The sequence below is a fragment of the Oxyura jamaicensis genome, chromosome 19, assembly GCF_011077185.1.
Source record: "Oxyura jamaicensis isolate SHBP4307 breed ruddy duck chromosome 19, BPBGC_Ojam_1.0, whole genome shotgun sequence".
Taxonomy (NCBI): domain Eukaryota; kingdom Metazoa; phylum Chordata; class Aves; order Anseriformes; family Anatidae; genus Oxyura; species Oxyura jamaicensis.
Window position 1 is genome coordinate 1,639,588 of NC_048911.1, and position 26,191 is coordinate 1,665,778.

At 42.6% G+C, this 26,191-nt stretch overlaps 1 protein-coding gene across 11 annotated transcripts in view; it reads right to left on the reverse strand.

The window, feature by feature from the left end:
• The window catches only part of AUTS2 (activator of transcription and developmental regulator AUTS2), a 759,649-nt gene that overhangs the window by 218,093 nt on the left and 515,365 nt on the right, over positions 1 to 26,191 (reverse strand). For all 11 annotated transcript variants that reach the window (XM_035343089.1, XM_035343092.1, XM_035343091.1 and 8 more), the window contains one exon: positions 18,006 to 18,035. In XM_035343089.1, coding sequence (XP_035198980.1) covers positions 18,006 to 18,035 — 30 coding nt within the window. The remainder of the gene's footprint in view (positions 1 to 18,005; positions 18,036 to 26,191) is intronic.

Here is a 26,191-nt window from a genome sequence, read left to right on the forward strand (position 1 = left end):
CCACCTGATAATGATGTGTACAATTGCAAAGAGCAATGCCTACCTCGCAGGGGAACACACCCTAGTAATGACTGTAAGCTGCTCAGGTACACAAATGCAGAGTATATGCAGAGTATGTACGAATACAAAAAAAAAAAAAAAAAAAAAAAAAAACTACTGCAGCCTACTAAATATCTAAATAAAGGCCTGAAACACATACAACAGAGAGAGAAAGGTTTTGCAATAAGTTAAAAGGGGAGCATGCAAAGGTTCACCTCCCCAGAGGAGGGCTGGCTGCCCCGAGCCTTTATGTAGCACTGTCAATTCATTAACGGAGCTGTGCCTGAAAACCCTGTCACTGCACACCGTGTGTCCACTCATTACCTGTATGCTCCCAGTGATCATACGCCAGCGGAGGACTACAAACATACCTGGCTGTCACTGACATACAGAGAGACGGGAGAAAATGAAAGGAGGAAATTGCAATTCAATTCAGTGCATATGGAGAATAAAAAGACATCGTTTCATATGCACGGGCTTATCCTTCTCTTTGGTTTATGTTAAAAAATATACAGTATTAGCTGCCCTTTCCTCTTGGGAAATGAACAGTATAGGTAATGGAAACCAATAAAGAACTGTCATGTGTGTTACCGCAATCTGTCTACATTTAGGTGATTCCTGTTATGTCCTATATCTGACCAAGGGGGAAAAGCAATTGTTCAAATGAAACCAGGTGACAAATCCTCCCTATCATTTTTTCCGTTCATGTCTTCACAATCAGGGCACTGATCTGAACAGCCATGAAGATACCTCAGCATTAAGCATTTCAGCACTCCAAGAAATGCTTAACCTAAAGTAACAAACTAACCAAAGACCCCTACATTTCTTAAGAGGACATCTGACAAGATTTGGCTAGCTATGGAGTATTGGAAGATGCACACAAGAACAACTGCACATGAATTCTCCGCAGCATAACGCTCCCGATGACAGACCACAGCGGTGACACTCAGATTGCCTTCTTTCCATTGACTTTTAGAGTACAAGTGAGCCACATGAAAATTTGCAAGATGCTGTACGATACTGGATTTGTTAGGAGCAAGATGAGCAGAGATTCAGTGTGCCATGTGCAAGTGCAATTCATGAGATGGATTGCAGGTTTTTACTTCTCCTGCCCATCGCAGACTCTTCCCTGTTAACTGCCATGACACCTGAGCAAGGGCACTGAGATAATTTTTTATCCCAGATATAAAATGGGGCCAGAACAAACATGCCCAGGTTTTCAATTGGGTTTCAGCTACAGAGCCTGTCAGTGTGAGCTGAACTATGATTGTCTGAGGGACACAAATGATACAGCCCTGGCAATTCATGTACTAGGAGTTCCTTCGACTACAAATTAAAGGAAAGGGTCAGCTTCATTTAGCGCTAGCTTCGGGCTTCATTTCATGCCCAGAGCATAGCACTCAGGCTAGAGCCTTAGCTGATGCAAATCAAGAAAGCTCAGCAGTAATCAGTGTTAGACTGATTTATAACAACTGAAAATCTAGCCCTTTACAAGGTCAATATTAGCAAAAGAAAGGAGGGAATTATTGCAGTGGAGGCACTCCACAGAGGGGGCAGGAATATCTTACATGGGAATGTTTCACTGGGCTTTTATGACTATTTTGCTTGTTCAAAGACCAGGGTGGAGGGAAATCACACACCACGATATGAACCTTTGTAACTAATTAGAGTTGTTCAAAATGTGCTTTCTCTCAAATTCTTTTTCCTGCTTTGCTGTTTCATTTTTCTTCATGTCTTCAGAAATTTAGCCAAGTCCAGTAGGCAACAGTCATCTAAATAAACTTACGATGGCTTATTGCCTAGCCATCACCAGGGCCCTTTCCCTTTTAGATCTCTTACAAATGTGAATTGGCATTTCTGCACTTGTGACAATGGGCTTAGTTTTATTACACAGGCGTTTCTGCATGAAGGTGAAATAAAGGTCTGTCACCAAGACTGGTTTGCAATCGGTACCCAATTTAATTTTTTTTTTTCCAATTATTCACCACATACATTGAAACCTAGAAATCTGCAGTGGTTGGTCATTAACTAAAAGAGAGAAAAATGGCTTTAACGGTACCTATAGTTAAGCATGAATGCCTCCTACTAAAAGAATCCTAACTAGTTCTTGATATTTCAGTTCAATGAAATCACTTGTCTGATTAGCTGTGGACTGGAATCTTTTTCTGCTGGTAAGTCCTGAGTAAGCAGTCACATGAAAAAGCACTCAAGTTCTTAAATGAGAATCTCTAGGAAGCCTCATTTCGTTGACTTACTTCACTTAGATGGCAGAGGTAAAACTATCTGGTGTGACACAGAGAAATTAGTGATGATCCACCACTTATCTGACCAGTTGAGCTACTGCAATGGCCAGATTCCAAGGCAGACAATATTCTTTTTACAGAATCCATTTGGTACAACAATCTCTGCTTAAGTACTCCAGAATAAGATTTAACAGAGATGTGCTTGTGAAATGAGTCCTCTTTCTTTGTTTTACGTTACGCTCTGATTCTTCAAACAGCAGTGAAGCACAACCACACGCACTTTGATGTGCACTTTTCCTGGGTATGCAGACGAGGGTTTATAGGTAATATGAGATTAAAAGAACATTTAAAACACAGCAGTGACTAGAGCTTCTATTTTGCTTTTATGCTATATTCCAGCTTCCCAAACCAAAAAACAGACAAACAGAAAGCTCCGACAACAACAGTTTTTGATATTCTTTTTGTGATTATTCGCTATGGCAGAAGAATGAGATCACACCTTTAAAATTGTTCTTTCTCACCTGGAAGCAGATCAGCATGTATGCCATTTCAGAGATCCACTTCCTGCTAATAAAAAGGCAATTTTGTCAGGTAACAAAGCCATGTACTCTTGGCAGTAAGCCAGGAAGCTTAAAGAGAAACCTTGAATTCTGAAAACATAATAGACAAGGGACTCAGCTTAAGAAAAGATTTCATCTATCAACTAACAAGAGGCTGGGGTCATGAAGTAGGGTATTCTTTATACTTGAGAGACCAAGCTAAAAGTCTTAAAAATGTACCAAAAAAAAAAAAAAAAAACCCTGGCTGGAAGGTTCTCTGTATGTAATAGAGGTTGCAGCTTCGAGAAGGCTTATCATTTCTCCTGACATTCTGACAGAAATATGTAATATAGAAGTTTAGCAGTGTGGGCAGGTTAAATTATACTAGGCAGGAGAAATCATTTCAATGTGAATTGAAGCGTTTACTCTTGTCCACTTCCAGCTCTGGCTTGTTATTCTCTCTGGTTCCCACAGCTTCAGGTTTTTAACAGAAAAGTTTCATTTTAAAAGGGATGTTGTACGGGAGGGGCTTTGGTTCTAGGATCTGGTGTTTACTCAAAAAACATCCTTAATGCACTACAGAAATGTGACTTGGTTCTTATTCATGTGTTGAATTTTCTACTTATTTTCTGTGTATTTTTGTATGTATTCCATGTATTTCTATTTAATGTATTTATCTGGTATGGCAAATACTGTGGTAAACAGATTATATATTGAGCAATATCATTATGGGAAGCTTTGGCTACATCTTAGTGCACGTATATATACAGAAAATGCTCTTATGAATAAAAATGAACTTTCAGAAAAATGTACCATTTCCCCATGAAAAAGAACAGGGTAAAGAGCATTTTCAACTTCAGACCTTCTTTTCTACTGGAAAAGAACATAAGAACTGCTCAGTTAAGCCTCCTCAGCCTGCTTTTCGTGGAATGAAGAACTCACCCCGCTCTTTCCATTTGTCACAGAAGCCCAAAGCATTAGCTTTTCTGCTCTTCTAAATCTGCAATCCACCCCACGGCATACTCAAATGACCTAAGATCACCAACCTTAAATCCAGAAAGGAAAACAGTATATATAATGCCTGTATGTAAAGAATTACTGCTGAAGTGGGTCTTCTGTAGCACTGCAGTCCTAAGCTGATGTGAAGCATGGGTCCCTCTCAAAAGTGGTGAAGCTATCAGGCCTTAAATTAGCTGGTCTGTCCGTCTGGTTAAATTCTTAGTCCTAAGTTTTTGTTGCCATCTCTGAAAAGATAATTCTGCCATTTTACCAGCTAAGTATTTATTTCTGTTGTCTGTAGGTAGAGTCACTCCTATTTCCAACTGATTTCTGAAATCAGGGTGCTTGGTGTCATTTAGCATGTTAGAGTAAGTGGTCACTAATTAATGGTAAATTACAGTAAAACTTAAACTGAATTTCATATGGCATCTACACTTCTAGCCAACAACTTCATTCTGATTAATGTTATCACAGGAAGTAGCAACGAGTTTGTAGCGATTTGCTAAAGAAGCTAACTGAAAGCCCTTGAGGCAAGTTTCTCATTAGCAAAAATAAATCATGACATTACTTAAAGACAATCACTAATTTAAATAAGTATTTTGTTCCTGTACATACAAGTCATACACAAAAGACACTCAGAAAGCATCACGGTTGTCACACCATCTACACACCCGGAGATGCATGCTGCAGAAGCGGTCCCCTCTCGCTTTCACGCCCCACAACCCCAGGAACCACAAACTGGGCTACACCATGACCGAAAACTGCAGATTCGGGCATCCCTCACACAAACCGTGAAAAAGCAGTACTGATTTTAATAGAATAAATCCTAAATGGCACTGATCTTAGTGAGAGCTGGCAGCTCCATGCCCAGGATAATGAATACTGTACCGCCATCCCCGCGATACTGAGAGCAAACCTGACAGTTGGCACAGTGCATTCCTCAGCTGCCACTCAGAGAATACTTGTCGGCGATGGTGGCACAATCCTAAAATCTCTGGAGCAATGGGCCACTATTCTTCAGAACATCCTGAGGAACACCATGCTCCTTTACACTGTCACATTGCCACTCAAAGGCAGTGATGCTCCACGAACCATCTGCACCCATGGCCCCTTGGATCATGACCAATGCTCGAATCACTGTTAGGAGCCGCTAAACTAAGAAAAATAACAAAACAGAGCAATAATCGAAATGGGAGGCTGGCGAAAAGGGAGATCTCCATTTCCTAGATCTGCTACTGACATGAATGACTTACTTTGTTTCTTTGTATTTGACTTCCCCTCTAATTCACACAATTTCATTCATTTGCTTCAAAAGTTTTTGGACAAAAGGAGGGTTTCTCTATGTCCCCCTCTCTGTACTGTGCACAGGTGAATAAGAGTCTGATGCAGATGGGGTTTCTGAGGGCAGCTGAAACAACATACAGAAACAGTAAAACATCGTTTGGATTTCAGGCTCCAGTTCTAGTAAGTCTTTCCTCTTGAACTTTACACTGAAGCAGAGCCCCTGACAAAGGCCACGTAATGAGCAAGTTTGGAGCTGTTGCTATTCTTGGGCCAGGAAAGAGAAACAAAAGCATGGCAGCGACTGCGTGAAGTCGGGATGGAGCCTCTCTCTCATTGCATTTTTGATGGCATATGGCGAGTAGGAACATCGATCTTGCAGGATGTTTGTATTTTCCTGGGAGTACAAGATATTATGGATTTCTACCATATTGCAAACAACAGCCCTGACTTAACATCCTTGCAGTGCCCTCTGACACTGATCTGATTCCGCCTGCAGCCTCTCTGCCTTCTCGTGGTGCACCGACGCCATCAATCAAAGCGGCCCTGGGTGCGTAACAAGGAAGGAGCTCCATTCAGGCAGCGGTGGCAATGCTTCCCACCTCTTCAGCTCCTTGAAGAGGAGGAACTGTAAGTGTTTTAAAGAAAATCAAGCATCTTAGTTGCTGTCAATATGTAAACTCAAAAGCAAAATGGCCTCAGCGAGGCACTAGGCTGAGGCAATAGAAGAGCTCCCGCCCTGTGATGGACGTCCGTGGTGGCTGCGGACACAAGGTATTTTGTAGCAGAGATCATTACAAGGATAAAGAGGGCCACACACTCACATGCTGCTGGAAGGAGGTCATATGAATGTCCAAGGGAAAGAAACTGAGCTACGGAGAATTTAAATGATTTGTGCATGCCAGCAACAAAGCAGGGCGTGGGACAGAAGACATGGATAAACTGGGGGGAGCTGAACAGTTTTTGGTGGTAGAAGGGCTGTGTGCCTCCCCAGGGACATCCGACTGCAGCCGACCCTGTCCCAGATGGTACTCCCCTGCTCTGACCTGCCAGGCCTCTCCCCTCTCCTCTCTGCAGTTGTCAAGTTTTCACAAAGCAAAACAAAGAACTGTAATGCATCAACAACCGCCCCCCAGCAAATGTCCCGGGGTCAGTGCACATAAAAATGCCGACAGAAACCAAGTTTGCCAAATGAGGTCACTTGTGAGCATTTGGCACGTAGAGTCTAAAATTAACTTCTCGATCCTCCTCCCTAGTCTCTGCCTGAGAATTTGTACTCAATGGGCAACTCAGAGCCAATAAAGCAGCCATCTATCAACCCCCTAAAACAAACAGTACTGTCAGTGTGTTGCCAAGAGTTAACAATTTAAAAATGCTGCATCTCTTATCCATTCCTAGAATGGCCCCTTTATCTGAGGTTATTACGGACTACCACTCAGCCTTCGGTTTGTCTCGGATCTGCCAAACGTTTCTCTATAAACTCATCGCTCAGTGCCCTTTCATAGCCATGCATTAACTGCTTGGTTTTCTCTGAAAGTCAGGAATTTGATACGACACATAAGTCACCATAAACTCTACAGGATTAAGTAAGTTATTGCATCTTACAGCACAACTGGTTTCTGCAAATGATACCCTGGAAAATGACATTATCGCTCAGTGATTTGGTTCAATCTGATTGCTACAGTTAATGCAATAATGTAACTCAATTAGGATGCTTTTGTTATGAATGAACAACCTTGTTTAATATTGTCTGACTGTCCAGAGTCAGCTTAAATTCAGTGCTGAGATGGCCTGCAAAACCCAGAAATTCGGTGGTGCATTTTAAGAGGACATACCAGCACAAATTAGAAAGCCCAGGCAATTTTTGAAGACACAAAGGTCATCTTGGTGCCTCCTACGAGATGAAAATTACAAAGCAGGCATCTTAATAACACCTAGAAGTGAATCCAGACTTTCAAGAGTTCAGAGGGGGGCTTGCAAGTGTGAATGCATACAATTTGCCTCATATTTTCAAAGCAAAGCACGTCAGGTTCACCTTAAGCCTTTTCTCACACATTTCTCCCCGCCCACCATGGATCTCAGTGCGGCGACCAGCAGCTCATGGCGTGCAGATTTTGGGAGCCTGGGAGAACCTGGTCAGCTAAAAGCTAAACATGTTTTTGACATCTTTCCTATTTTCAGAGGGGCTTACAACACCTCAGTGGAGTTACATACCAACACACCAGCTAAGGGAAGGTGGTCTGTTACCATGTCTGAGTAATATGTAAAATGGTCTGTTACCACATGCTGTATATTCACAATGTACTCATTGCTTGCACATCTGCATGTCTTAAAAGCTACAGCTACTTGACTCTCAAGGCACTGCTGTGTGAAGTGGATAACCTAAGGTTATCTTCATCACAGCCTGGTGGCTTATCCTCCAAAATAACGGACTGTATCCTTCCAATAAATAAAGCAGGACATCATATGGGAGAATTAACACGGCTCAGGCAAAGAGATTTTCAGAGAACATGCCGTCTGTGAGTAGTGCAAGGGAACAGGGAGGAGGAGATGATGCAAAACCTGCACTGGATGAAGAGCGAGATGAAAGCTCAGGAAGACTCTCCCTCACGGTGCTGGTACCTGCAGGCCCAGCCCTAACTCAAACCACGTGTTACCATCTTTAACTTCTCTCCTGTCTGGGGAACTTCTGAAGCCTGAGATATACAGTAGCTGTCCTTTGCCACTTCCAAGTCCACAATACACTTATTAGTGCTGAGCCAGATGGAGAGAAATATGCAGAAAACCGGAGCGGTACTTGCTGGAATCCTTCTCAATTCATTGCTGCATGCATTTCATTTCCTGTCTCCTTGTTTTCAGCCTGTCCTTGGTTATGTTTGTGAGAAACCCGAGATGGTTACATGTGTTGTGGCCTCCAAGTCTCTTAAAAACATGGAATAATTATCATAACTTCTATATCTTTTTTTTTTTTCCTTTCTAAATAAATCTCCAAAGAAATGTTTCACCTTCTCAGTTCTCAAGCCTAAGACTTTTTTTTTTTTTTTTTTTTTTTTTCTTCTTTTCAGGGAAATATGAGAACAGACATTCAGGAATGGGGAGCATGCTTCATACATGATTATAAAATCTGATTTGTTATGAAAAACAGATGTTATTCAATAGCATAAAAGTGTATATGAATATAATACTTGAATAACATACACTGCACAGTCCTTGAAGGAACACTTTTTATAACCTAGATACGTTTGGACATGGACAAACTCCAAGATCCACAGATTGAGTTTCTGTTTGTCTCTGTACACACATACCATAAGGGCATGCTCATTAATACCTGCTCCCAAATACACATATGAAGCATACATCTAATGAACGAATATCTCTGTATTGGTAGACTGACCATGAGGAATGTGCCAGCATGTTCCACACATGGAATTCCTTTCATGACATCTATTCTATTTTTTTTTTTTTTTTTTTGTGGAAGGTCTACAGACACTTGTGCAAAATTAAAGACATACCTCAAGAAAGCATCTCAGCTGAAACAATCTAAATTAAATTGAAAATCAACTTGACCCAAGATAACTATTTCCCAAAGGCTGCATTTTAGTGAGCATGTGTGTGAGAGAGAGCTTATATTCACTTATTTCTTCACTGACTTGAAACAGTTACATGCAAGATCCGAAACCCATTCTGCAATTTTACTTCTGTATCAGTGGCACCCTGAAAATGAAATCTTGCCTGGCATTCCCACTTACTCTAAGAGCCTTCACAGAACTACTTTGATAAAAGTTTTGTTACATATAAAAAGAGATGTAACACTAAAATACGAGCACGCAAAAATATCTATCACTTGGAATGCCTTTCTTATTGTGATCTAAGCTGTGAGAAGGCTTTAGGAATTTGCATCTTATCCTTAGAGATGTCTGAAATTGTCTCTGCTGTTTCTTGTACAGTGCTGAGCACACCATCAGCTTTAATCTTTAATCTCTTCTTCCTCTCTCCTCCCCCACAGAGAATCAAATCCTAGCATCTATACACAGATAAAACTCCTGGGCCCAGTAAAGTTTGGCTCTAGGTTCTGCAATAAAGACAGAAAGATTTATTGCCAGGAATGCATTGTACCAAAACAAAATATCAAGTTGTCTAAATCGGTAGCACGTCCCCAAACTCTGCCCAAATGAAACAACAAGAAAAGCAGAGCGCGCCCAACGTGGCATGACTGATGGAAAGATGGGCATTCGGGGACAGGCTGAACGCAGACAACCTCCAGGTTATACTGAGCACATGAGCTGATCAGCCCTCCCACTTCATCTCACCTCCCTGTGAATATGTAGGCGATTAAACACTTCAAAAGACAAAACAACAAAGCTAAACAAGCAAAACCACCCTTTCTAATTCTTCTTCCATCTGCCAAGTCACACAAAGTAAGAAGAGGACAGAAGAGACCAACTTTAAGGATTTCAAACGCACACCACCTGCCTACCTTACGGAAATGCTCTGCGTAATTATGTACCTTTTGGCTGAAAGAATAATGGTTATCAGTGCTGCTGTGGGGAGGAGAGCTTGTGGGCAGCGCATACGTGTATTGTAGATATTTACAAAGCCACTAGGAGGCTGCAATAAATTTACCTTGTAGTATGCATTATGTTTTTTCAATAAACACTTAAAAATACTACTACCTTCAATTTAATCTCGCTCTTAGTTTTCTAAACTCCCGCTTTTCTGTATAGCTATACGTCTAATTTTGACTGTCAAAAGTATATAGACATGTTGCAAATAACGTACATCTATATAAACAGGTATGTTTAAGGAAAATAATGGCTATTATTTCGATAGTATGCATGTGTATATGTAAAAACATTCTGCAAAATAATACACGGGTATATATGCCATAGCTGTTACTCTGTGATCCTATACGAGAACAGGATTTGCCTGGATAAAAATAATAAAAAATTAAAATAACGTGCTGGTACAGTTGTAAATATGTACTGGCACACCATATATACTCACTAAGCATAAAATGCAGTTCAATACGAACATACAAATATAACTTCAGCTTCCGGTGTATTTGCATATTACACAGCGGTTATGTGCCACGTTACACAACTGTTACACGCACACACCTTTCATACACGTACCTCACTCCACATTCCTCAACACTTCTGCAACTTCCATTTTCAAACACTGATTTTATTTTTATCTCCATAAGCCAGCTTGCAAATGCTATTTTTTCAAACCTGAGGCTTGAGAGCAATGCTCTAAGACAGGGATGTGACAGTGCCCAAACTCTGCAAGCACCACGTAGCCTCGGAGGAGCGTTCGGGGGCATCTGTGCCCGTCTCCCTGGGGTTTGGCTCTTGATTGTTTACTCAGCTGCCAGAAGATGGTCTAAAGCCCTGGGGAGACCAAAACCTGTTTGGGCCGTTGACATTGAGTATCCTTGGTGCAGGAAGTCAGGACCCTAAAGGTATCCATCATTACTCCTGCCTGAAGGCAGGCTGGAGCCAAGGAACTTGCCTGAGAAGCTAGTAAAATTTTAATGCACTCTGTAGTGCGGTCATGTCATACTCAGTTATGGCAAATAATCCCAGATGCCTGCAGAGGTAAAATGGAGCTGTAATGTGCTTGCCTCCTAACCCGAGCTGACAGCAATGATGTACGACTACCATTAGCGGAAAATATCACTTCAACTAACCCATGATCCAGCTCCGCTAAGGGTCACATTATCCATGAGGAACAAATTACACTCCCAAAGTAAATACAAATTTTCTACACGAAATGGGTACAAAAAAAAAAGGGGGGGGGGGGGAGCCGGCTGAGGAAGGGGGAGAGGGTAGGGGGAGTGATACGTTACCTATGACAACATGCTGCCGCGTGACACAGATGATAAAGGACAGGACAAATCACGGGCTGAAGGCGCGGTGGCACAGCCAGCCCAGGGAGCACGTACCCATGCCTGTAAACACCGTGTTCGCTCCCCTTAGCGGCAAGCACATAATCTTTTACAACGAACATGCTTGGCTCCGGTTTTATTACCACTCTAGCTGTAGGGACCCTCTATGTGGCACATCAAATGAATAAAAAGGATCCTTATCTTTTCTCCTAATGGGCCTTAAACAGTAAGAAATACTTCATGATTGCCTGAGCGTTGCTAGCATATAAAGTCTGGGTGATCTTTCACCCTCGGGGCAAGTTTAAGGTGCCGCTTTTTCCAGAGCTAAAAAGACAACACCTGTGCAAATATGCAGTATAAATCTCACTGATGGGAAACATCCTGGCTTCGCAGCAACTGTTATAAGAATAATACTGAGAAACTATTTCTCTAATCCTATCCGTAGCCAAAATAAATACACGGCAAACAGTAAGATATCAGTATCCCATGACCTGAAGTGATTGCTTAGAATTGGGTTCTCAGCCACCGTTTCCCCACGGAGCCTTATTTGCTAAACATGTTGGTACCCACCATCTGAGGAGCTTTTCCAAGTATTCAGCTCCCTCTCGTTATTGTAAATAATCCTTTCACCCTTTCAGGAGCAGCGTGGCGGTGCTCAGTGCAAGATGACTGAATGGCAGGGTGACCGCTCAGCCCCTGTCCCCAGCTGAAACCGTCCCCACAAAACCTCACCTGACCCCAGGGGGCTGCTCAGGAGGTCCCACCTCCTGCCTTCCTGGAGCTCCCACCTGCCTGAAGCCCTGGAACATCTCCTGCCACCCGAGGCTACACACGTACCTCTCAGACTGTCTTGCTAGACTGGAGATGACACACGTCACATTTTGAGATTTTCCTCTAGAAACCACCCCAGTTACTAAACGCTGCATCTAGAGCTGAAGAGTGTAGAGAAAGGAATGAGGAAATGCACTCCGACGATATGCCCTTCTTTTGGTAGCGCAATAAATGCTGAGACTTCCCTCTATGACCAGAGTTATCCAGAGCGGGACAATTATAATTTATTATTTTTACTCCAGCAGTAAACTAAAAAAGCAAACTAAAATCATCCTTGGCTGAGTTTACAGACAGTAAGAAGAGTACAGATATCACGTATAGTCACAAGAAACAGAGCTGGTTGCCAGCTACCTATCTGCCACAGCTCTGGTCCCATCCTGGTGGACACTTCTTTTTGAGAGGCTACCCACACTTCTCCTTCCCTCGGAGCAAGAGGAAAAAAACTCCGTCACAGTTTTGTTTCCAAGAATCCTACTAAACAAATCCCATGCTGAAGGAACTGCCCACATGAGAGTGAATTACACCCATTTACGCATGTAGATGGGTGTAATATTCAAGCAAAAAGCAATTTCATTACTGTGTAACCCACTTGTGATAGAGTTTCTATTTCCAGCAGCAGAACATACAGATGGCAGCCCTGTGCTATTTACCTTGGTCTTACATTTTTGAGCGTAGTTTACGGTGGGGTTGCTTTGGGTTCTTTTTTGGAAGACAGAAAGATTTGCTGTGCCCTGCACATGTTTGGGAGGGGAGGCGGGGGGCAGCACGGCGGGAAGCGATGCTCTGCTCGGCCAGCAGGACGCAGCCAAGCAGGACGCTCAGAGTGGAGGGCAGGGAGGAAACGGCTTTTCTGCCAAGTTTGTCAGCACCCACCTGTGTCTTTGTTCAGTGGGCCGAAGGGTAGGGCTTTCAGTAGGCCCAGCCCAAGTTCCTCTCATAATAAATATATCAGACTGCTTATAATTACCTAAACCAGGTGAGTTCGTAAAGCTGGGATTAAAAAATATGTGTTTTTTGAACTTAGCCAGAAGCACATTGGAAAGCAAACTACACGCCACACAAACACATAAAGACAAGTATGTGTGGATATTTAACCACCAACCACTGAAATCCAATTTACATATTAAACTGGGCAACATGCATCTGCCAAAACACTGCTCCAAAAACTCTCTCTAAAGCCTACATGCAGAACAGTGGTCCGGTACCTCTTCAGAAACACACAGAGGGCGCGTGTGTGTGCGCCTCTGTGTGTACAGAGATACACACAAAGAACCATCCTCTTTATCTCAACATACCAGAGTGATTTATATTTTCCATGCCATAGCCTTAGCTTTGCAGCTGTTTTATATGCAATCAAATGTATTAGCATTATCATTAGAAATATTCCGATGCAAGAAAACATCGTTCTTCCGATGACTTGCTCATCACTCGCGTGGTGCTTCCAGTAGCACTCGAGAGAAAAACAACCAGGCCTTACCCGCAGCCTGCTCCCACCAGCACAGGCTTCTCGAGGAAGCACAGCACCCACCCAGTCCGAATCCCCCCACCCAGCTGGGGTAGGCATTGTTATTCTTTCCCTATGACCATACCTGACTGTTTTGCACATTTAGCCACAAGTTCAACCAACTTCTTTCGTCCCTTAGCATCCTAGGCAAAGTCCACCTGGAACAAGGGCCATTTCAGCAGGCGCCCTCGGTGGTGCCTGGGCTGCAGCGGTGAAGAAAGCATTTTAACAGCATTCAGGAACATCATCAAGGGAGAATTGATTGGGTACCACTAAGATATACATGGAATTAAGTCATCAGCTGGAGCAATTTTTCAGTTGCACGTCCTATCAAAGTTGGATAAAATTCAAGCAAGAAGCTGGCCTTTTTTTCCTCTTGAATCAAGCAAAAGTAACAACCCTGAGTACACTGCAAAGCAGTTCCCAGTGATCAATGAAATATTTTCCTATGAAGAGAAAATCACTAAAGTGCCACAGATTGAGCCTTAATTTTAAAATCAGACTAATTAAATGGAGTGGTGAGAGAAAATGGTAGAGATGGTGAAGAAAAAAGGACCTTACTCAGTAACTCATCTTTAGCACTCGACTTCCTTATCAAAGCTGTTTGTATGGTGTTTTAGACCAAGACCTCATCTTATTTCCAGAAAACAGACTACATATTTGCAGTAATGTTTTTAATATTGCATTAATTACAACAGCTATAATTTCTTAAGATTGTCTCTAGAAATCAGAAGATAATACAGTTGCACTTGAATTTGTCAGCTGTGCGATAGCTTGCCCTAATTTTAGATTATCAGCTCTGGAGACCTGCTCAAAGAGTAAGACTGACAGACTTTTTAATGGAGAAAATCTGAGCTCCCCTGGGATCCATACTTTTTTTCAGATTCAGTAAGAAATCCCAGCGGCATTTGCTGAAAGGATCCCAGGATGGAAAATGACATCTCCCTAAGTATTAGTGCTTTACATTCTGATGCCAGTCCTCCAAATATACTCTCCCTCCACAGATGTACTTGCTATCTCCTCAGGATTTTTAGCAACAGGAGAGCAGAATGCATACTTCTGAATGCTCCAGTCCAGTACTGTGTGCCAAATTGGAATGAAGGAGCATGAATCTATATAAATAGATAAATTATCCATCCCAAACATGTCATTTAAAATTGAGATGCTGACACAGCCTTAGCTACAGTTCTGCTAAGCAGGGGCTGCATCATTTTTCAATTAAATATCCTTATTTCTTCTTCCAGAGAAACCTCTGGAGAAATGTCTCATTTGAGGGCAGACGCAGACAGCAAGTGACTCTGTCTGTCGGCTCCCAATTAAAGGCTAGGGAAGATGGATTGGAGGCACAGCCACCACCTAATAGAGATCAGATATCAACAATGATTTACACAGCCGGATAGATACATATTCAAGGGGGGAAAAAGAATACTAACAGCCTAAGAGACATTGCTTTTCCCTCTCTGTCACCACTCACTATTCATTTGCTCCCCAGCTTCCCAGGTCCTGCTCCTTCATGGATTCTCCTGCTTCACCGTGGCCCATCTAGTCGTGCTTGAACTGGGGTGTCTCCGAGCCACCTCCACCTGTCACACACCTCTCATCATACTGATCTGCCTTTTCTTTATTCAAAAGACACTGGCCTATCTTTCTGGTTTACAGGATTTATTAATTCTAGTAGAAATATTTTCAGTTTTTCCTACACCCTGTGTTGTGTTACCTATGCCTCTCGTAGGCGCGCTGAAGGATCAGTGTGGGTTTGTCCTCAGAAATCTGAAAGAAGGCAAAATTATTTCCTTTCCCTATTTCTGAACAGTGTGTACCAAGTCCACCTGCAGCAACACACTGTATATTCCATGTTGAAGTCTGCAAGAGGTGGTCCTAAAGGAAAGTAGCTCCCAACATTTCAGGGAAAGACGATTCTGCAAGGAGGAAAGTGACTCCACAATCCTCAGAATACATTGACCTAGGACCAAGGTAGAGCAATCTGACAATTTGCTACTGGAACAGCTCCATAGTTGGAGACCAGTACCCTCATGATGATCTAAGACATTTGGGTCACGGATCTTAAAACTTCTAATCCTGCTGAGTATCCTCAGCTCCTGCACTCATTGATGAGAGCTGCGGATGCTGAGCACTATTTAAGAAACGATCAACCTCTCGCACAGAGGTTTGGCACTCTCACTTCTCCCAGTGCATTGTGCTCATAGGAATTTTTGGTCCTAAAAATGTTATTTTATTTAAAGCAGGGATTCAAAATCTTCCGGGTTCTATTGAAAGAGATCTAAAAGATCCTGCCTGTCTGAAGAAAAGAAGTTTCTACTTGTCAGTTAAACAAAGGAATAACGCACAGCCTCCTTTATAGTGTGTACTTTACCTGTCATCCAACAGCCCATTATCATGTCACGGCAGAGTGCACTTTTCTACAGGTCACTTTGTTTAAAATGACATGGATAATGCACATGTCAGCGAGCTGACAGTCCCGACCGTCCTTCAGAGATAAAAACCGCAAGACGAGCGCCTGTTCTTATCTGGGGTACATGCCTTGGTCTATCATCTAAGTCAGGCAGAACATGATTTCTCCAGAGAGCACTTTTTTCATTTCCTGATTTTAAGAAAATCAAATAAGCACCATTTGTCTTCATCTGAATATGCTTGACCTGCTCAAATGATGATGTCTCGCATTTTATAACAGGCTACATATGCTGAATTCAAATTAACAGCAGAACAAGGCCTTTAGATCTCTGCCTGGGCTGCCAGCACAGGCTGCGTACACGCACCGGGGTTAGCAGTCGTCTTTTAGAATTGGGGCTGAGCTATAAAACTCAAAGCTGGGTCTGGTGCTGGGATTTGAAAAGCACTAAATTATCAGGGATATTTGGATCTGCACTTAATCTCATTTCATTAGGGGCGAAGACAAAATACAGATCACAGAGATGAAATGCATGTCTGGATTTCAAATCCTGCCCAAGTACGGGGATATTCTGCGTGAGGTATGGTCTTGAGTATCTCTTGTATTGCCTTGCAGACACAACCCTCAACCCGCACACCACCACCATCCCCAAAGCTGCCGATTTGCCTTTCTATATGGGTGTGCTGTAAGAGAAAAATATTGTGAAACTGGCAGAGGTTGGCTCTGTGAATGCAGCAGTGGCAGGAAATTACACTTCTAGTTCTGGGTGCCATAAACACAGCAGCTGAGATTCAGTTTATCATCTTCTACTGCATAAGGAACATCCTGAAAATGAATAATCACTTCACAGGATGGAATGTAATGGTAATGCATTAAAAATTCATATCTAAAAGTGCAGGTTAATATTCTGTGCAAAAACCCAACAAAACCTCCCCTTTCTGTTGTCACACTGATTAACTCCAGTGATTAGTTCCCTTATGAAAGGGAAATCACTGCAGTTCAAAGTAAACAGTGGTTCTTTAACACAGTTAGCAAATTATTAAGAAACACAAGGAAAAAAAATCTACTTGGGAAATTACTGAAAGCTGAAGGGCAAAGCTTTGGCAATTGTATACAGAATAGTTTGAAAATTTCCTGGCCTTTTCCTACACAAATCCTGTACAGATCTGATTAAAACATGAAAGCTGATTTCTGTGTTCATTGTTTCCATGTGGATTCTACACCATATTTGTTCTTTTCTGTTGTATTAGCCACACGACAAAATGGTCATCTCTCTTCTTCTTGGCTTGACTTGAAGCTGGCTAACAGAACCACTCATGAAACTCATGAATTGTTTACAATTCAAAGATAGTATACAAATGATAGTTTTTGACATTACTTTACCCTCCCCAAGTTCTATCCCCTAATTTACCCAGTGAAAAAGGAGGAAAAAGTGATTATATTGTCAAAACATCCCTTAAGGCTCAACATACACATGAAAATCACAAAATCCAACCTGGAAATAATGAAGTTATACCAGTTTTTCTGAAATGATTATTTCACTTTTCCCAAAGAAGAAAGGCAGATGTTAGTCTGTTTACAGCATAAGAAATAAGACTCAAAAATGCATCAGTGTGAATACTATTTCTTCATTACTATTAGCCTTCCAAAAAAAAGTGTTAGAGACCAGTGCCTGGTTCTTTTTCAGCATAACTTTTTTCCATTTTCTGCTTAGAAACCCAGTTATTGTGATAACTATCAGCATGTTGTGTCACTTGATAAAATGCGCAGTTTCCAAACCTTGTTTCTAAATATATGTGTATATATATAATTATATATTTATATGCATGTTGACCTTAGCACTTCTATTTGAGCTTTAAGACCCTTGACTACAGAGAAGCAAAACAGGCAAGCATGTGGTTAAATAACTGTTGAAAAGTGCAAATGTGAAGGTTACAAACATATTCAGTCGCGTTATTAAACTGTTAGAACTTCCCAAGGGAAAATGTAGCCTTAGAAAGGGTCGGCAGTCAGACTGGTGTTCATAAACAACCCACACAAACCATGGCATCAATATGCTTGAAGATGAATTGTGTAGCCTCCAAAATATTCATTGGAATACTTTTTCCTTGGAGGTCTATTCCAAAATCAAATTAAAGGGAACAAAGGTGTTGCTTTGTAGAGAGTTGATTTGGATCAATCCAAAAAGAAACTTTGAATAAATAGCAAAATAATAAGTGAATCCAACAAATCCAACAAAATATTCTGCTCCCATACAGATTCCCTTTCCTACCTTTTCTTCTTGATCACTGTCGCTGTCACACTGAAACACAAAAACGAAAAAAGAACAGGTAAGAAAAATTTGCAATGGCAAAAAAAATGAAAGATTATAAACAAGGTGGCTGAAACTCTCAAGACCTATGGTGTTGCAACTGGTACCTATAGGAAATAACTCAGTTACTGTACAGGAGGAAATTTTTCTCCACACTGTTGTTGAATACCATTATTTGCATGTTTGAATTATGAAAAAACCACACTGAAAACAACAAAAGCCATTTGCAATGCCCTATGTTAGTTTAATTCACATGCATGGGAGTTGATGGTGCATGAACACACTTAGGCTCTACAATTGGATCAGGGAAGAAGAAAAACAGTATTAGAGGGCGGTTTGTCTTCTTTTGAAGGATGATATTGCTCATACTGCCTACCAGTAATTCGGTTTCAAAGGGTTCTTGGGTAGGGGGGCATAGGAATAGCTCAGGTCCACCCTTCTCAGAAGTGAAGCGTTTACAAGGCTGCCATTTTACTCCAGAGCTACTTAGAAGGCACACCCCTTGTCATTGCTCACAGGTGCTCCACTGAAGCATTCAGACAGCTCGCAGCAGAAGGAACGTGCCCAAGTAGGTGATTCACTGGGGCTCTCTGTAATTCAGAACTAGCCCCGGTAACATAGCCAGCACAATACCACAGGATGCCAAACACCAGTGGGTCTTGCTGATTATCAAGTGTTGTTGCTCAGTTTTTTTATCGCTTTTACTATTGTAGAAATGCAGCAGGACTAGGTGAACCAAGCTCCAACACTGACAAGCAACAGAAAGCCAAAGCATGCTTAGACTTGCCAGAAGTACAAAAGCTGTGCTGGAAGTAAGCCTGTAAGGCCCGTGCAACTCACGCCTAGCTGCTTCCCTCCTAGACACCGGAGATCTGATTCATCCCACCTAACTCTGGGTAGCTCCCAGGTGGTCACACTTGGCTCCCTCCGCAGCAGAAGAATAAGGGAAATACCTCCTCCTGTTTTTCAAACTCCAGGCTTAGAGTCTGGAGGACTGACCTGCCTCTGCCGGGCAAGGTTGAACTCACACCTCCGCGTGTCAGATGTTTCGAAGGGAAGTGTAAGATCACGAAAATGCAGGCCTGGGCTTTCTTAAGTCAAGGACCAGCAGACTGCATCATGTCCTTAGAGGAGTTAGTTAAGTTATGTGTTTGCATCTGTGAGTATTTTTGTAAGACAACCAAATTGCTGCGAAATTAGTTATACGTTGTGAATTCCAAAGGTTAACTATACAGCGGAATGTGAACAGCTACACCCACAAATACATGTTTGGTTTGTAAAAAGCATGTCTGCTTCTATATGTTCTTTAATCAAAACTTTTCTGTTTCACTGGCTTTTCCCTTGTCTTCATTGGTACCAGGGGGTGAAAAGGTGCTTTCTCCATACCAAAGAACTACATACTAACAAACTAAAGCTAAGAACTTCAATAGTTCTTTTTCATAGGTATTTTTCCACTAATTTTAAGTGAAGCAAAATATAGGTAAATATCACAGTCTCCTTCCAAATAATTTCAAATAGAAATGGAAGTGAAGTTTACTTAATATCTGAAAGGATTTATATAGCACTAGCTGCACGTAAATACATGAGATGGTGCATGACGATATGACAGAATTTTAACTCAAAATTTGAAACCCTCATACAGAGATCAAGTTTATGAAGGAGGGAGGGTACTTAACTGACAAAAGGAAAACTGCGCATTTCTGGGACAGTATGGTTTTTATATAAAGTACTCATGCCCTTACCCTGTAAATATTACACATTTTGACTTCAACATGACTACATTTACAAGATTTTGGTAAGAGTAAGCATAGGTAAGTATGCTTGCAAAGCAAAGGCTGACATTCGCAGATAAGCAAAAATACACAAGGATTTTCATCCATGAAAATCACAGCACATCACAAAGAATTCCCATTTACTACCTCTGTTTCACAGTTGCTGATAAAATTCAGCTTTGGGGCTAGAGCACTTCCTTCCACTGCTTGGTTACAGCCAGGAGCACCCAGTGGTTCTGGGGACCCTGCCCCAGCCGTGTGCTTCATATAACACACCGAGGTGACACATCTTAAGTATTTCAAAACAGGGAGCCCAGAACCAATAGCTCCATTTGCTCATGTCCTCTCCCCACCTTCCAGCCAACGTCCAGCAGAAGTCCTGATTGTTATGCCTGAATCCAAAAGGAGAAAGAAAGGGGGTCGAAAGTGGCCATATAAGCAAGCAGGAATGATTCCCTTCTCCCAGCAGGGTTGAGAGGGCTTCAGCATGCCATCAGCTCCTGCCGCTGGGGCTCGTGTGCATGTGTCCTGTGACACAGCTGCGGTCACAGCGCTTTGCAGCCACTCCTCTCCCCACCATTTTTTGTTGGGTTAAAGTAATCTCTCCATCGCTGTGGATCAAGTCTTTCCCAGTTCACAAGCTTGGAAAGAGCTCAGGGTTTTGTGTTTTCTGCAGTGTGGAGGTACTTGGGGAGAAGAATACTTGCCAGCAGTGACATCTGAATTTGCCAGTAAAACAGTTACCCGTATCTGAGTGAATCTGCAGAGAGAGCGCACAGAGCGACATCGGTGGGAAGTTATTTCCATCAAAGTGTTAAGCCTCCTGCTTTCCGACAGTCCAGTTCTAATTTCAAGGTCCGCTTAATTCCGCATCAAATAATTACTGCTATACCCAGAAGCACCTTGTCTCCAGAGTTAAGCATATGGCGAAGGACTGAGACCTACTGGTGTCCATTATGGAAGCAGCACGGATGCCAAGCCGATTAAAAATGCTCAGGCTCCCTTCACAACATGCCCAGTGACTGACAGCTTCGCGATTTGGCCAGTCACCGTGGCTGCCAAAAAAGCCTCTGCTGCGTGGAGGCCCACATGGCACTCCGAGAAAACAGTTCCATTCCCGGTATTAAATTCCCACACTGACCCGAGGACTTTGCTGTGAGCTCAGCAGGAGCGCTCCATCCAATTTACAGCTCCATCCTCCAGAGCCCTCAGTGCCAGCCTCTGGCAGAGACGAATGATGGTCAAACCCCTCCAGCTCATAAATTATGCAAAGGCAATAAATGCACTCAGCAAACAGCTCCTAACGTTTGCCTAGCCTGGCTCCAGATACACTTTGTAAAATGCCAGGAGTCCTGCATACACAAGGCATCTATTTCACTCATAAAGAGGTTTTGTTGGTGGGGCGCAAGGAAAGGAGACCCACAGTCCTGCAGTGCTGTCCGGTTCCCATAGCAGGATTTTATGGACAAGCTGCATGAAAGAAAAAAACGGAGAGACAGGAGGAAATGGCTTTTTCATGCGGTATATATATATGTGTGTGTTTTTGTGCGGGCATTCATGTGTGTGTTCTGCACAGCCACGTTATGTTGAATTTTCCCTGAAGATCACATACGTGGATTTCCTCTGCTTCATGGAAAAAAAATCTGACGATTTATGTGCAGGGGTAACTCCAAAAGTCTTGCAGAAGAAAAGAGGTTTGCTGCTGAGGCTAGAAACTGAATGAAAGCAATTGTACGTTCTTCCCATGCCGGAGGCTGGTTTGCTGTTTGGGCACTCTGGGCATTTCACTCGCACCCACATTTCCCAGTGGTCCTTACCCCGATGTGCTCATTTACATTCTTAGATGCATTTTCTTCCCCGAGGTGCTAACGCACAAGGTGCTTCCACCTCCTGCAGACTCGCTGCTAACCACTTCTGGAGAACAGGTCTCGGAAACCAGAGCTGACAACCGTGAAGTTGATTATTCAGAACTACCGGTCACTTCTGAAGACTTGAGCCTGCACTGCTTGCTACCTCAGTTGCTCCAGCATTCCCCTGCCTCCCAGGGCCATAGAAAAAAAAAAGTAAAATGATTTAAGTGCTTTGAGATTCTCAGCGCAAAAGCACAATGAAAATCTATACAATAGAAGCAAAAGAACCATGTTATCTCAGGCTCAGTTAAGCCTGCTACACAATCCCTTGTAGCTTGGTTACTATTTCTGTTACCTGACAGGTTTCACTGTATTAATAATCAATTCACCTTTCTTCTGTGAACAGCTTAGAGACAGCCTGGTTTTTTCTAAGGATTCAAACACGCCTATCAACACTTCCAGGAGGAAACCTCACCTAAGGATTTGCCATTACCAGACACAGAAGTGATGGCAATGGATGGCAAAGTGAGCCTGACCCTATGTCTACAGATACCAGATGACAATTCAGATGTCACTGATTTAACAATGGCAGATTAATGGAATAGCAGTAGACGTGTTTCTTCTCCGCAATCTTGTCCTTCAGAAGCAGTTCTGCTTTTCCAACATTTTTGAACTTCCATTGTTTTCCATAATGTGCAGTCAGCGCTTTCAGACGGTTCTTTAAAAGCTGTGCTTCCCACTGCGGATAGGTGATCTGCTCAGCGAGCTCCTCTGAAGGCAGCTTGCAGCGTGCTGCCTGGGAAGTCTCATGAAGCTGGAAGATGTTCCCAGGCGCAAGTCCCACTCCAATTTTCTGCACCAGGCATCCTGTTTTGGAATTAAGTGATGCAAATGTTTTGTACTGGCCTTCTACTTTGGGCTCAGTTTCAGTATTCTGTGCCTATTACAAAAAGATCAGTTTTCAGCCTTGTTTCAGGAGCCCATGGCTCTGTGCACACAGTGTCTGAATATTCTACAAATAACGGGGAATCCAAAACAGCATTTGGAGATGGCATGGCTTGATTTTTGGGGAACTGCCATTAGCTTCACTGTGAGTGATAACACAATGAATCAGGACAAGGAGCCTGCGGATGCATTTTATACCTGAACAAGCCGAAGCTTCTTTCTCTGATGCTCAGGCCCAAGGTGCCTCCTATCCCCTCACCGACCAGGGGCTGTGACAGGCTGCAGCCACCCAGGGCCAGGTTTGAAAATAACCCAGAGCCACACTGCCAAATGCTGGCTTACATTATCCAAAATCCAACCAACCGAGCTACTCTTAGCTCTCGTTTAGGCACTGTAATGAGAGCCAGATCAGCAAAACTGCTGAGCACCCACAGCTCTCATTTATGACCAAGTTTTCAGATGAACATGGCAAAAAATGCCGTGAGATCTTTTCAAAACACAGCCTGATGGGGCCCTCTGGGGAAGGAGCCTTTGAAATGGCTAGTTTATGCTTCTGAAAGTCTTATACTGGGCAGAAGGGACTCTTAACACTTTTCCCAAAGGATCTACAGCACTGCAAACCAAACCCAAAGCCTGGGACACACAAAGCTCGCTCATAACTAGCTCCACAGATTTTTATAGGACACATGGAAGCATTGTGGTTGCTCCTTTCTGTATAATCAGTAGCAAGAATAAGACCAGAGTGACAATGACCTGCTCAAAGTGGCCAGAGTTATCACTTAAACTGCTCAAATGCCTTTAACAACTAAAGTGTGCAGGCTACCAGCCACCACACCACTTGGCACACACGTGATAAGCGTTCAAGCTCTATTTCCAGTATTTCTGCAACTCGATGCTCAAGAAGCGCTAATCAGAATCAGTAACCAACAAACCTGCATTTTCGTACCTGTGCTGCAGTCAAAATTCAAATTATAGTTCCTAAAATAAGCCCAAGGTGAAGAGGGAACATAAAGCCTCATAAACAGTTTGCACCAGCAAAAACAAAAGCTCTTCGTTCTGCCCCAGATTAAACCTTCTAATTTACTGCTATCAGTCAAGGCTGTGAATGTGTCAGATGCACTCCTCGTCATCTGGAGTAAACACAACTGTAACTGCAGTCTGATAAACTGGGAAGTAGAAAAAGAACTCTCCAACTCCCTTTTAAGGCTTAATTATTGCTGTGTTTTGCAGAAGAAAAGGAAAACTGAGGATTGGGCTAAAGACCTCCCAGATCTGCCCCAGCTGGGGAAGCGTTAAGTTAACATGCACAGCACATCTCCCACAGCACCCGCAGAATGAGACTGATCCCAACGCCACATTTCAAAAATCAGACACCTTATGAGGTTACAGCTACAATCTGAGCCCATTTAAATAGCTTGAGAGAGTCTGGCCCGAATCAAGCTGAGTAAAGGTCTGTGCCACCTCACCAGCCCATTCAGGCTGAAGCAACACCATGGATTTCTATGTACCTTGCTGATTGAACACATTCTTGTGCAAAAAGTGGCAATCATTGAATGTATCATGTACAATGACATTGAGGAGGGCATTGTTCTCTATTCTGCTCAATGGACTTTGCTGGAACAGCTATTTCATATCTTGAATCCATTTATCATTGCCACCAAAGCAGTCAGCACTGCTGAAACGCCAGCACTGAACAAAGTGATTCTGCTCATCTGTCTGCTGAAAAGAAATCTGAAGAAAATGAGGGAAAACCCAGACCTCAGCCATGTTCACACTGACATTTACAATATTCTTGTCCATCTATCCGCCAATGACAAACTGACAGCCCCGGAAAGGGCAAAGATGATATTTTAGCTATACAATTAGACCTTTGCTTCCAAGAAAAAAAGGAGAAAAAAACATCTCCTAGATGAAAGGAGACACAGCCAGGGAATAAATGGGCAATTTTCTAATTGATGAAATAGAGACAGGCAGAGTCACAAAGAAACTAAGAGCAAGAATTTCACTTTTTTCTTTCCTATCTCTGACTTCGCCTGCAAGTAGCATTCAGCATGGAGCTCCTTGCCAAGGAATCTTACATATAGCATCTCACAAATTGGTTAACATCACAGTCTGCTTAGCAATTCTTCACCATTATCCACAGTGATTCAGTGTAGGGTATGACTCTGAAACAGAGATGGTCTGAGAAGTTTCAGGCCTGGTTTCTCAAAAGCTGAAATTATGGATTATTCATGTAAAAGTCCCATTTTACACAAATTACCTTAGTCTGGACAAAAGATTGTAATGTTGACCTCTAATCTGAATCCCATTTTATTCAACTACTTCACTTCAGGCGAAATGTATCAGTCTTGGACATTTGAAGTTATCTTTGCCCCTTACAGGAATAATATTCAGAACTTGGAACCACTTTCAGCTACATGTCTTTTTAATTCCTCCCACCCAAGACTTGTATGATTGTTTTCCATTGCAAAACAACACAATTAGTGGCTCCTTCTAGCTCTACCATCAACAAAATATGGTTTGAAGAGAAAGGAGAATTACATTTTGAATGTTAACAGGAATACATTACTAGCCATGATAAAGGTGATCCACATACGTTTATATATTTATATAAAACACATATATGACCTTGGGTGGTACATGTGTTCTTGGCAGACCGCGGTGAGCTTATTTGCAAAGGGGGATTTCACTCCAGAAAGAGAGCAAAAACATGAGTCCTACTTTGAGGTTTGACTCTCTTGTTTCAATCCCTGTATTCCCAGGTTATCCCTTGAAGGGGAAGGCCAGCAGCGATCTGAGCAGGGGAGAGGAAGGAAGGCTTTCTGTGCCTGGCGCAGGAGCGCAGAGCTGTCCTGAGAGCTGCCAGGGACAGAGCTGCAGTGTTGTGTCCTGGCCGGCTGTGTGGGGCTCGGTTTCCCCAAGCAGGAAGATGCCCCTGGCATCTGCAAGCACCTCCAGGCACAGCCCCAGAGAAGATGAAGGGAAAGCAGCCCTTTAAGAAACAAATTTTCCTCTGCTCCCCTGGAACTGAGCTGAGTCTGGTAAATTATTGCAGATCTCAGAAAAGTGCAACTTCTTTCCCCGGTTATCACTCCCGATGGCTTCCTTATGGTGTCATTGCTCAATGATCCCACAAATGCTTAAGGCCCAGTCCAGCTATCCCCAAAGTACGGGACAATGCTCCCACCAATATCACTGGCAGATAAAATGGGCTTTCCAGCCGCAGCATTAGAAAGCTAACGATGCCGGGAGTTACTTGGCTCAGCATCTTCAGAAAGTGGCTGTGCAAGTCAGGCATCCAAATTCCACTAGACCAACGGGGTATCAAGCTGCTACCTGCCCCAGACACAACCCAATTCTAAATTTACCAAGTCTTTCTGTTCTGCAACAGAAGGATGAACGCCCTGCCTCAGTCCCTCAATACACTATATGAAAAAAATAACTACATGCCTTTTCCTCTGGGGTTCTGAATGCAGATTTGCAACTTTCTTACCTGCCTTTCTACCTGTACACAATTTGCAGTACGTAAAGTCATTCTCAGCATCTTCTCAAGTGATCAGGACTTTGTCAGGGCTCAAAA